We start from the raw sequence: 13,202 nt of genomic DNA, 5'->3' as shown, positions 1-13,202 counted from the left end.
CGCTCCTACAGATCAAAATGAGTGCAGTTTAGAATTATGTGTTTGCCAAGGAAAACAAAAGTTTTCTACTTGCAAATTCTTTTTAACTGTTCCCTTTATTGGAGTCCATTCTGGATTTAATTTACTTGTCTAACTGGTTTGGAAAGATTTCCTTTATTCATCTTTGCGTAGGCTCAATGTAATGTACTGTAATGTGAATGTTATTTATCCTGTGATTGACTTCTTCTCACGTTCCTTTTCTGTTGTTTCTTTTGCTGTTGTATTGAAAACAACATAGTGAACTCTCAGGGAACAGATTTATATTTGTCTTATCAATACTAGGAACTTTTAATAGAGAAAGCGCAATTTATTTTTGTTTGTTGTTTCTCTGCTATATCTATTTTACTAAAAAAAAGTGTAACAAAATTTTGTAAAAAATACAAAATTGAATCTTAAAAATTGAAGCCTCCTTCCCCAAGATCTTTTTTTTTCCTCTATATCCTAAATCAGTGATAACCAGATTGTGAAATGGTTGCTTTAAATGCTCCCCTCCCCCTTTTTTTTTTTTTCTTCTAATGGCTTACTAAGATCGTTGACAGTTCAGCAAAATGTCTTTTGCCCACATTAGTGATGTAGTCACTGTTGAACAGCTAGTTATCAGTACTGTTAACTGATGAAAAAAATAACTGCCTTGAAATTACTTATTCATCTGTGGGACTTTAGTGTTGAACTGGGAGCAGCTAGAGTGAGCCATGCTGGGACACTTTTCTTGTAAGCAAGTGCAAAACTTTTGTGAATCAAGTTAAATGAGGACTTCAGCTGGAGCACTGTGTTGTTTAGGAAAAGTATGGTTTAGAAATAACCCGATGTGGAAAAGGTCCCCCAAGATTTAATTTGTATAACATATTATCTTGACAGTTTATTAGCAAGATGTTTGTCAGACTTATATAAGCATACTGTGAGTACTACTGCGTGTTCTACTGAGTGTACTAATGTTGGCAGCTATAAAAATAGCTATACTATTCATTTATTAAATATAAAAGACTAATGGGAGTATTGAATTTTGTAGTCATTTTAAATAATGGCATATATTTCTGCTTGTTGCACTTTTTTTTCATTTTGATACTCAATTTGTTAGTTGTGAAATATATTTTGTTCATAAATTCAAATAATGGCAACATAGATTGATAAAAGAAACTTAAATTTCTTCCTTAAGCCTGAAAAAATGCTGTCTTTTTCAGATTGTCCCTTTGCAGATTGTTTGGTAAAGAAATGCTATACTGAATAATTAAGAATCCTTGAGACAGTTTTGAATACTGACTCTTACAATTATGGTATTGTGCTGTTTCCAAAATTAATTTAATAAATGAAGAGGAAGAAATGTGGATACGAAGATGTGCTATTGTTTTGCATTTCCTTTGACCTGATCATGCTGCCACATGTGCTTACTCACAGACTTTTTCCCCAGGCTTGAGTAGGGGATACTGATCATTTCTCTTCCTGTTCCCTGAACATGAGCTGAGTCCCTGCAGAGATCTTTATCTCTTCTTCCAGAAGAAATGAACAGCACCAATAGGTGGAGGTCTGTTTTCCCTGCTGATGCATTTCTCATCCCTTTAGTCTTTAGCTTCCACCGCTCTGGAATCAGCTGTGCAATGTGAGATGCATTGTTGGATCTATGATGCTGTGTTGGTTTAATAATTTCATTTGCTTTCAAGTATTCTAGGAATCTCTGTTCCCTTCCCTAAAAGATCTATGAATTTTTAGTGTAGTGAATTAGTCTTAAAGAAAAGTAGTTCATGCTGTCTCAACTCAGGAAATTTATGTAGTTTTTAAAAAGAAACTATTTCTTCTTTTCTTCTTGTAGAACAAAGTGTTAAAGTGTTTGTGCTTTTTTTTTTTTTTTTTTGGTCATATTTTGTCTTGTTGGAAGACTAGGTCTCATGCTTTACGTAGCAGATTTACTATGCTACTAGTGATTATTGTGTTCACCACAATCACATTTCCTTAAAATAGTGTTTTAGACAGCCCTTGCACTCTTCTAACGTTTGCCTTAGTGCATTAGGAAAATGTAACCATTAATTATATCTTGCGACAAATCTTTTAAACAAAATTACTGGAGTCCCTAAAGGACTTGCTCTTCAAAATTATTAAGCCTTGAGTTTGTTTGGTAAGAATTAAAGATGATTGCAGTTCTTACTTCTCAAACGTGATTGTGTTTCTTAATGCTGTTCGAGTCATGAGCCAGGCATTTTTGTCTTCATGTGTCAAAACACAGAATATTCATCATGCAATCATTCAGTATGGCCTACAAGAGTTTATCTGCACTTCTTTTTAAACTGAACTTAGTTGCAGTTACAGCTGAAAAGTACAAGAGCTCTTCAATATGGTAACTTCTAGAAACATTTACTCCATTTTGAAAGAAAAAAGGAAAGGCTTTTAAGTTACTCAATTTTTGTTTTTTCTTTATGTCTCACCAGTTGAAAAAATACAGAGCCAGTGGGATGATGTGCATGGATACCTCCAAAGCCGAATACAACAGCTTCATGAGATGCTAAAGGATTCAACACAGTGGCTGGAAGCTAAACAAGAAGCTGAACAGGTTCTTGAACAAGCAAAAGCAAAGCTTGAGTCGTGGAAAGAAATTTCCTATACTGTGGAAGCTCTGAAAAAGCAGAACACTGAGCTTAAGGTCAGTATTAAGAAATAGGAATTTAAGATAAATAATCAAAATGTGGATAGATGATTGAAAATGCATCTGCTTGCTTTAAATTGTTAAAGCAAATGTCCTCTAAATATTAAACACTGCACCTCTAAGATAAGTCCTTTATCCCTTCCCATTTTCAACAAAAATTTAGTAAGAAATTAATTTTCAAGTGTATGTCACATACTTCTTGAATGAAATTGGTCTAGTAAGTCATAGGAAATAGCTGATTGCAGGAAAAAAATCTCTTCACCAGCAGAAGTATTTTTCATCTGTTTTGTACACTAGCCTTATCTGAGGCCCTGGAACTGCAGACTAGAGACACTGTAATATTGGTATTTCTGTCTGCATTGACAGGGAATTTGTATAGGTTGCCTGGAAGTAGTTAAAATTAGGAAAGAAAAGGAAAAACTACAACAAGCTATTTTAAAATCAAGTGTTTTTGATTTGCAACAAGATAATCTCACTCAATTCAACCTTGGCAGGTTATTAATTACAAATAATCTGAAATAGCTAATTTTATGTCTTTGGCAAATATATTGCACATTTTGTTAAAATGTGAACCTGAGTTAACTTAATTAGCTGAACTATACCTCAAGCAATTCAGATGAACCCTAACTATTGCATCAGCTATAAAAGTTTCTTGTTAACTAAATAGTCATACTTTGGTGACATTTCTCATGAATAAATTTTGAGAACAGCTGTTTCAGATTAATAATATCTCATTTTCTGCTTGGGGAAAAACAAGATTGAAACCAATCAGTTCAATAGCCTTTTAACCTGGGTTCTGCCTTCATGTTAATGGAACATTACCTTTCAGTTATTCGGGAGAATACTTACACAAATGTTTTCTGATATGTTCTACTCTTCTGACCTGGTATTGTTTTTATTATTTTAACTCCCAGCACTCAGGCATTTGGCTAAAGTTTGTGGGCTTCATCAGTCTTACTCACCTTATTCTTTTAAGGCTGTTATACCACTGTGAAGTATAGTGGAGTGAGGTCCACATCACCTGGTTTTGCTGCTGTGTGTGTAACTCCATGGTTGGTATTCAGCTATCTCAATCATCAGTTAGTCATTACATTTCTGATAGTTAGAAGTAGATACAAAATCAGCTATTTTTTCTTGTTTCTTTGCCTGTAGGAAACATTAAAACTTTCATCATCATTTTGCTTTTGGACTGGGAAATGGTTTTCTTCTTTAAGATTATACCATAAAGGTCATTGCTTGTGATGATTGGATTATGGTGAAGAATGACAATTCCTCACTAATGTATAGGAAATAATTAGAGATTATGTGTACTACTGTCATTCAGCACAGAGAACTTCAGCAGAGATGGAGTTCAAGCCTCTGCCCAGTTTTTTGTTTAAGAAAAAAAGAAAAGGAGAAAAAAAAAAAAGCTTTGAAAAAGCCAATGTCCAACCTCAACAGAGACACAATTATTAAAAAAAAATACAGCTGTTTTCTGCAAGCTGTCTTACGTCTTATGTGTCTTGAGTGTTTTATGTCTTAAACATGAATTACACAATTAAATGATTGAAAATGTTATTTTAGAGATTAATTTCTTGTGTAATTTTTCTTAACAAGCATATATGAGATTGAGAAGAGGCTCATTTAAGTGTGTATGCCTTATGAAAAATCATAGAATTTTTTTTTAAAAGCTTAGTGAAGCAAAGAAAAAAAGATGCTGTTTTTTCTTCTTCATCTCTTGGTAGAGAAAATATACTTGTATACTCATTCATAGAATGTATCTCTGCATGAACGGGGTTTTTGAAAGGGTATTCTGTGAATATTCTTTTTACTTCTTCTGTAAAAGAGAAGCAGCAGTTAGCATATCAGTACCTTATGCCGTTTCCGTCCTTATGTGAATTCAATATTACACACTGTGTCCAGTTCCAGATATTAGACTATAATTATAATGTAGCTGTTAAAGGTGGTCAGGCTCATGACTAGTCTTTACTTAATTTGCTTTGTCCTCATGATGATATGAACATCCACAGGCTCTACTATTCCAGGCATGGGTTCTTTGTTTGATTTTCTCCCACAAATCTGAAAAGTATTCACCTCTGTCTTAGAGAATCTTCTTTTTCATTTTTAATCCTTTTTTTCTTTTCACAAGTCCTCATAAATGAATTATCTTTGTCTGCCAGTAATTCCTATTGTGTCAGTTCCCTCATGAAAGCTTCTCAAAAGTGACAGCATCAGCTGTTGTGTTCGTGCTCAAGATAAGGGGTCATGAATTCTAAGCAAAACTGAAATCTTATTTGAATTTAACAGCTTTATATTTCTTCTGTCTGCCAGTATCAAAACTGAAGGACCCAGAAATATATCAAGTCCTCAGAATAAATGCTTTCCAGGCTTCCATGCCAAACATATGTATTTTGATGTCCCCTAAATAAGTAGAGTAAATATGCTGTGTTTTGGCTTGCTGTTCCGATGAAAACAAAGCTGTCATTTTATTAATTGCTATTGAGTTTTCCTCTGCTCTAGGTGAACTCTAAGTCAGTGTTCATGTTAATGCTTTTCTGTAGTGCAACCTTATACATGAGTAAATTCAGCAACACCTGTCCTTTGATTATTTGTTTTTTACAATTCCAGCATGAAAGTAAAATCTGTAGCCAGCTTATATTTGCCCAGTGATGGTTTTTAATAGAATCTGACACACTCATTACTGATGTTTAAAAGAAAAGGAACTACAGACAGTGTAGCTGCTAATTAAAACTATGATTCCTTTGAGATAGAAGTTAGTTCAGAGCTAATTTGCTAAGGACTAATGCTTTTTTTTTTTTTCCCCCATTTTCTTTTTTAGTTTGATATCCAAGAATGCCATGAATTCAATTATTAAAAAGAAAATCATTACAGTTATGTAAGACAGAATTTAATAAGAGTCTGATAGGACAGGCAGGTAAAACATTTACCTCAATGCATTGTTCTCAGGTGTGTGCACAAAGAGTAGAGTTGAAACAAGGTGTATGCTCATCAAAGTTGGTGAAAAATTACATACCAATTTCCAGTAAAGTAGAAAATCCAAAATGTTTGTGTTACAAAGCTCTATATATCCATAATTTCTTTCCCGAGTGATGATCCGGTGTTGTAACATCAGGAAGTTAATGGATTAGTGTTGAAGTTAATGGTGAGAATCAATGCTTTTGGAAATAGCCATGTAATGGATCTTTCTGTATTTTTTATTATAAAACTGGGTTTGGAATGTTTTGTAAGGCTGTAAACATTGCATGGAACTAGACAAAACTTATTTTCAAAGTAAAAATTACTGGCCATTAGTCTACAATACAGAAGAAAAAATGCGGAGGCAACTTTTCTTTGTAAAGCAGGGAACAGTCAAACTGATGAAATGCCTTGGGCTAGAAAGAAGTAGTAGTGTGCATATATGATGTGAGGTGGAGTGAAAGTGATAAAGATTAATAGATGTAACTATAGAATGGATACTTGCTATAAAAGACCTACAAATAGACTTTATTATGTGTAAATGAATATTAACAATTGCATATTTATATAATTCTGTCAGGGAAGGAGGTAAAAAACTATTTCTAAAGCACCTTCTGCCTTTATCCTTTCCAAAGGAGTGCTGGTCGTTTTTGATGTATTTATCAGTGCTCCTGACTACAGCTCCATACTTTACATGAGAGAATAACTTACAAAAATTATTTAAGCAGCTTTATCTTAGCTGCATTTAACATGTTCAGGTGGTTCTCAAAGAGTCTGTAGGCTCTTCCTAATGTCAGATAGATAAAAACAAAATCTGTTGCTCAAAATACCTAATCAGGTTGCTGTCTTGGTGTTTGAGGTTATCTGGTGCATAGTAAATGACATGGGGGGGAATAACACAAGAAAGAGAGGAAATAGATGTTTTCAGTTTCACATTCTGGAGGGGACCTAAAGATGATGAAGCACCTTTTAACAGGCAAGGGCTTTGAAGGCGAAAAAAATTACAAGAATAAAACTTTCAGAACTCCTGCTATACGCTTTTCAAAGGTGACATCATTATCAGTCCCAATCTTAAACGAAATCAACCTACAGACTTTCTGAGATGAAAGAATATGTATGCAAAATATTCAGAATGTACTATTTTTTATTTAGTGTTTGGACTGTTTAATCAAAGACTGCATGTTTATGTTCAGTTTTGTGTGGAGAATTCATTATCAGAACCAAAACAGTATTTTATGAGTACAGCTTTGTACATGAAATGAGAATAACAGTTGTTCTTTGTAAAGATTTCCTAACTTTGATTATTAAGGCCCACTGATAAAGAGAGTCAAGTGTTATTGTTTGCGGTTTTGGGGATAGATAGCCTCTAGTGTTTACATGAAACTTAGTGCTTCTATTGGCAAATTCAGCCATCTCCTTTCATTTGCACTGTCCCATTGATTGCTTAGTTGTAGTTTTTGCCTAGTACAAAAGTACAAGTAGAACATTGATTCTCTTTTCTCTTTCATTTTGTTGTTGCACATTATGGATGGAATACCTGGCTTCAGTGCATTTATATGTAAATTTTCTCTGAGGTAGAAGGCTAACAGTAAAACTACACAAAATCTGGTTTCTACCTCAAAGTGTATTCCAGATTTCCTGGCTTGCTGCTGCAGTGAGGTAGCTGGCCCAGGTGAAGGAACCAGGGCAGAAAGGAGAAGATGAACAGGGGAGGGAAGAGAGAAAGAAAAGAAGGAATGCTTAAAATCTAAAAAGCTTTTTCAATAATAAAAATCATAAATTAGCATTCTGAAGATACTGTTGGGCTTTCCAGTAGAATTTTGCTTTACTGCAGATTTTGTGTTGTTCCAGTAGATGGCACTAATTACATAAACAATGCACTAAGATAATACATTAAAAAGAAATAAATGTGAACGCATTGGCATTATTTATTAAACCTTTAGTATTATTTCACACTGCAAAGAAGAAAATTTGATGGAGCATATTATTTCATTATATTTTCTATCTCTGTGTTCTTCAGTATCACAAGTAGAAGAATTAATAATGCATTCATATATTAAGGTCCAAATAAAGAACAATCAGCCTGCTAACATTTATCAATATGAGCTGCCATGTTTTATTTGACATACAGTATTTCTGATGCTTAATCCCTTCAGAGATTAGCAGTAGTCCTGCAGTCTTAGACCTAAATAATAATAATAATAATAAATAAAAGAAAAAGAATCTAACCTTAGCTGTCAGTCCTGAGGAAGTCCTTGTTTTATTTTTTATATTGGTGGTGCAACTTACCCACTTCCTATTGTAATGATCATAGTATGTGTGTAATTCTTTTAAAGTAATCTGAGGTTTATTTATTTTTTTTTTTTCCCCAGCAATTTTCAAAAGAAATACGACAGTGGCAAATGAATATAGAAGTGGTGAATGACGTGGCACTTAAGCTGCTCCGCGATTATTCAGCAGATGACACCAGAAAAGTAGAACTGATGACAGATAACATTAATGCAACATGGGCTACAATCTGTAAGAGGTAGGAAATACATTCTGTCAATAGGTGTGTTGTTAAAATTCACGAACATTCATTGTCCTGCTTTTAGTTGGAGATTATAGGTGATAAAAGTTTTGAGAATAATATGGATGCAGTTAAAAAGGTAAAGAATGATGACACTTCTTCTGTCATATTTTGTAGATGTGTGTCTTTGGAATGCCAGTTAATTGTCTCACATAACATTTGCCTTCTTACAATTCTCCTCTTCTATGAGCAGTTGCCAGGTAACTTCAGTTGATGGGTTATATATTTTAACCATTTAAAATGAAGTGTATCATATTTCAGTGTACTATCTTTGCATCACAGTTACAACAGCAATATTGTTGGAGTCATAAACTGAGTCTGAAAATTACAGCATATCCTATTGAAGTGGGCTCAAAGTAGAAATGTTGTCCTGCAGCTTTGAAGCAAATCTGTAGTCAAGGAAGTTTTTATTAGATCCTTGATCACATTCTTGATTACATTTCATAGTCTTGCAGTGTTTCGTGTAGATAGCAATCCCTTACAAAAAGCAATTTTTGGAGCTTGTCACCAAATCATGGATCATCCAATATTCCATCTATAAAATCAGGGTGCTCCTCAGATAAAAATGACTTCCTTTGTAGTAGTAAAAGGGGGTTACGTAATTGTACACTGGATAAGATACACAAAAATTAAAGTTGTTTTGATCAGTTTAGTATCTTGGATTAAGTTTTATAGCTTATAACTGAAACAAAAACTGTGTTAGTTTTTAAGATGCTTTAATTAAAGTTTATTGGCAAAGCCAGAAAAGTTGTTTCGTTAAATATACAATAAGTTCAGATGATCTTGCATTACGGAAGTTACTTAAATCATTGATGACTAAAAACATTTATTCTGAAGCAGGCTTGCAACTGATTTAAAAATCTGTTTAAATGAGAAACAGATAATGCTGATGTTTACTAGAAGAAAACTGCTTCCTTTAAAAAAAAAAACAAAAAAACCTAAACTGAGAAATTAGTGTAAGCATTTAGTGTGCTTGTATTTTGCTTGTATTTATGTATGTTGTAATTGTACAATTTATATATTATACAGCTTGTATGGCTAAATGGCAGTAGCCATTTTAGCCTTATTGGTAGTAGCTATATTTAAAAAACAATATTAATAACAAAATTATCTGCAGCCTAAGAAACTGGCTCGATGGTTTCTTACATGAGAAGGGCTGGATATGTCATGCTCAAAACTTTACCCTGTGAGTAGGTAAATGATTTGGTCAGAATGGTTAGATGTCAGAACTGAAAGGAATTGTATTTGCCTGTGTGTAGAACTACTGCTGCAGATTGGTGAGATAGCTTTGTAGCTCTCAAGGCTAGCTCTAGCTGTGGTTGCAATGGTTGCTCAGGTAGCAATTATAGCTAGGAAGGCATCTGTAAGTCTGTTGATGGTTCAAGCACAGATGCAAGTCTGTCTTATGCTGCTTTAATGTGCTGATTGCCACTGTCACACACAATCAGCTGAGTACTATAGGCTATCAGAGATTACAAATCCTTCAAGAGACTCCTTGCAAGTTTTTACAAAACCCAGAGTTGTTCACAGCTTGTGTGTTTGATGAATTACTGGAGTAAACATTTCATGGCTTAAAAAAGAGCTGCTTAGATAACTGAGTTGGCATTTCTTATTAAGTACAAGAGAATAGGATTAAGCTTGTAGATGTAACTGTAAAACTAGGATTTTGTAAGTTTTGGTTACTATTAAGTGTTTTGTATATAATGTTCCCAAGATTTCCCAGGATTTGGGAACTTGACAAATGTAGGCTGCAAACATTAGTTGATAAGCTTTTCTGAGGGCTGTGTCATGTTTGTCTTTCATGAAGAGCTGTTAAACATGGACTGAACTGAAGTTAGCAGAAGGCTTGAACTTAGGAGCACTTCTGAACCAGTGGATTTATCACTTTTTTTCCAAGCGGTACCCAATCTTTTTGGTCATTGAGAAGCTCCTGAGTGAGTTCTTGAAAAAACATCCTCAGGAAGTCTTGTTAAGCAACTCTGTGAAAGAGAAGATGGACTCTGTGGGTCTTCAGATGACTTAAGTGCCAATTTAATAGTTGTATTTTGTACTTTGTCCTATTTTGGTTTGTTTTTCTTACCTTTCACTTCAGTTCTCAACAGATTGTCGTGATGTTTTTGGGTTGTTTTTTTTTTTTTTTTTTTTTTTTTTTTTTAATCTATAAGGTAATATTTGCTCTGAATAGAAGAAGGAGACTTGAACCATTTATCACAGGCTACAAGAAAAGCTAGCTCTCCATTTAGCTGATTATCCAACAATTTCAGATATATCACTGAGTGCTACTTTCACCTAGACCTCAAGTAGGTAAATGTTCTGGTCATTCAGTGACCTGGTAGTGATGTAGAAATATATTCCAAATAGTCTTGGCCTTGTCTCCGATGTTTTTAGAAATAAATTTATCAGTGCTTATTCATGTGCTGAGTTTTGTTTCATCCCCTTGTATCCTTAATTCAAATGACCTAATTATTTTGTGCATGTTTTCTTTTGAAAAGAAAAGAATCAATGTGTATGACACTGTTTTCATGTGGTTTACCTCTACTTAGCCATTAATATCAAAATTGAGTGCTGGTGTGAAAAATGTAGACCGTCCTTCCCATGTACCAGCTCAGTAAAACAACAGGCAGGCAAGCTGCAGCAGTATTGCTCTTTGCCTGTTGCCAATAGTTCAGCCAAAGCAAGTTTTTCAGTCATTAAGGCAACATCTGCCAGCTTGTGTTTTGTTTTGCTTAAATAGATTTGCAGCTGATTGCTGTATGTTTACCCTTAGACTTACTGTTCTGTTTTATAACACTGAAATATAACAAATAGCATTCTAACTTCTTTATTAGCTGAGTTCATGAGTGTTTGTGGCTTCACTTTTGTTTCAGTCAAAGCTCCTTTTTTTAATTTTTGTTTTTGTTGTTGATAGTGTGGAGAGAAATTAAAGGCACATGAACAGATCAATTGGGTGAAAGCTAAAATGACTTGTAAACAGGCCTCTTCTCTTTAAAAGCATTAGCTTGCCAAGAAATGACTGTATTTTTAAAGCAGAAACAATTAAGGGGAACGCAAGCTATATTGCTTGAATTAACAAAAATAAATATGACAGTTGAACTAAAACGTTCTCAAGAGAAAAGAGCACAATGAAGGAAACAGCTATTATTCATTTACTACATGTGAAAATTTGGATTATGGTACTTTTATGTTGCTTCTTTCATTTGTAAGCACACATTTTATGTGAATTATCGTATAAAATATGAAAACATGCTTAAAATTGCTCCATTCTTGGGAATCCACCAAATGTGGAATAAATTTCACTAACTTTAATATTAAGCTAAAAATGTGCTTAGATCATTCTTAAATGGAGCATATATTACGATGGTAATTGCATACATTCTCTGAGAATCGCTTAGGTTTCCAACCCAGCACTGTGTAACAGGCACCTTCAAATATTTGTATCTTCTACAAGTTCCCATGCTCAGTGTCAGTGGAACTTCTGGCTGCCTGCCACGTGTTTATCAGTTTTTACTGCTCAAGATGCTTTTCTGGCTCCTGGGATAAGACAGAATGCACATGTCAGTCAAACTATAAAAAGTAGCTTTTTTCCCTACTACAGGGCATGAGCACTGAAGATCATATGTACATGTTTATATACATATATACACATTTATGTAAATATATGATATATAGAGAGACAGCTTGGCCATTCTACTGGAGAACTATGCAGTGTACCTGCACTCTTTTGGAAAGACATCTCTAAAGAGGTTTCGTTTGTTCATTTAGGCTTGGATTGCTGATAAAGAATGATTATACTTCTGTTTTTTAAAAAATGAACATATCCTTCTTTTAGATTCTCTAAGCCAGCTCAGTATTTTTCTTTCCATTCTTTCTCTGTTTTGAGGGTTGATCTGCATTCCTAAAATCAGTGTAATTCCATGGACATGAACAGCTATTAAATTTCTTTCTGCAGACACACATTATTTGAGTGCAGTGAAACAAATAAATTAAAAGTGTTAGTGAGCATGGGAACCTTGCTTGTACTTCTGTGTCTGCAGTTGTTCTGGCTATGGAGCTGTATTAGTGTGAATGTGAGCAAGAAATCTATACAAACATAAGACCTAGGATAAACAGGATACTGGTCAAGTGTCCTATGTAAATATCCTGATTTTAACAAGCCACAGTGTAATAACATTTATTTTTTCTTCATATTGATGATTTTTTGATTGTCTTTGAAACAATTTGTGAAACTCAAGAAAGTAGATACATTACTGACTGCCTTTTACAGCCAGTATGTCGTGCCAAAACTTGTTATTCACAGCAGCTTAACAATAGATTATAATTTAAAACTGCAAAGACTGCTGGAAAGCATTGCAATTGTAGGGCAATCATTTTGTTTTGTAAGAGACCTTGATAGTACATGTTAATATTGATTCAGTTTGTAATTTTGAAAAATAAACTTCAGTTTAGGGTTTTGCCACATACTGTCATTGAGATCTTTGCTTATTTTCGATTCTATAAGAATTTGAATTCTTTTATTCGGTCCATAAAAGAAAAACCTTGTTAGATGAAATCAAGACTTTGCAGTCTCAGATAATGCATCCAATATTGCATTAAAGGGTAAATAATTTTATACATCCTCGTATATGAAGAACTAATGTTGCCCTGTTGACAATTCTTTTGAATATGAGGAGAGACTAAGTTGCATTTTTTATTGTTGTCATTTGTTTGCTTATAAAAAGCATTCAATCCAGACAAAAAGGTGCAGAACTTCTTTCATTTTCATGAAACTCATTTGCTTCCTTTCCTCAATATAGCAGTCTGTGCTTCTCCAAAGCTTCTCTGCAGCAGTCTGTAATGAAGAATTTACCAACATTAACCTTCCTGTGATGTGAAAATATTAAGACTTTTGTGTGTAAAATAATAGTATCTTTGAAGATAAAGGATTAAGATGGTTTTTTTGCTTTTTTCCTTCCATTGTTAATGCTTGTGTAAAACACTGCTCATATTTTACTGTGTTAAATATCA

At 33.9% G+C, this 13,202-nt stretch overlaps 1 protein-coding gene across 12 annotated transcripts in view; it reads left to right on the top strand.

The window, feature by feature from the left end:
- Positions 1–13,202, top strand: part of DMD (dystrophin) — a 986,794-nt gene that overhangs the window by 716,319 nt on the left and 257,273 nt on the right. For all 12 annotated transcript variants that reach the window (XM_042866635.1, XM_042866641.1, XM_042866633.1 and 9 more), the window contains 2 exons: positions 2,460–2,671; positions 8,002–8,156. In XM_042866635.1, coding sequence (XP_042722569.1) covers positions 2,460–2,671; positions 8,002–8,156 — 367 coding nt within the window. The remainder of the gene's footprint in view (positions 1–2,459; positions 2,672–8,001; positions 8,157–13,202) is intronic.

This window comes from Lagopus leucura, unplaced genomic scaffold, assembly GCF_019238085.1.
Source record: "Lagopus leucura isolate 7727_CA_CO unplaced genomic scaffold, USGS_WTPT01 Super-Scaffold_100001, whole genome shotgun sequence".
NCBI classification, from domain to species: Eukaryota; Metazoa; Chordata; class Aves; order Galliformes; family Phasianidae; genus Lagopus; species Lagopus leucura.
This window is presented reverse-complemented; position numbering and strand designations above follow the sequence as displayed.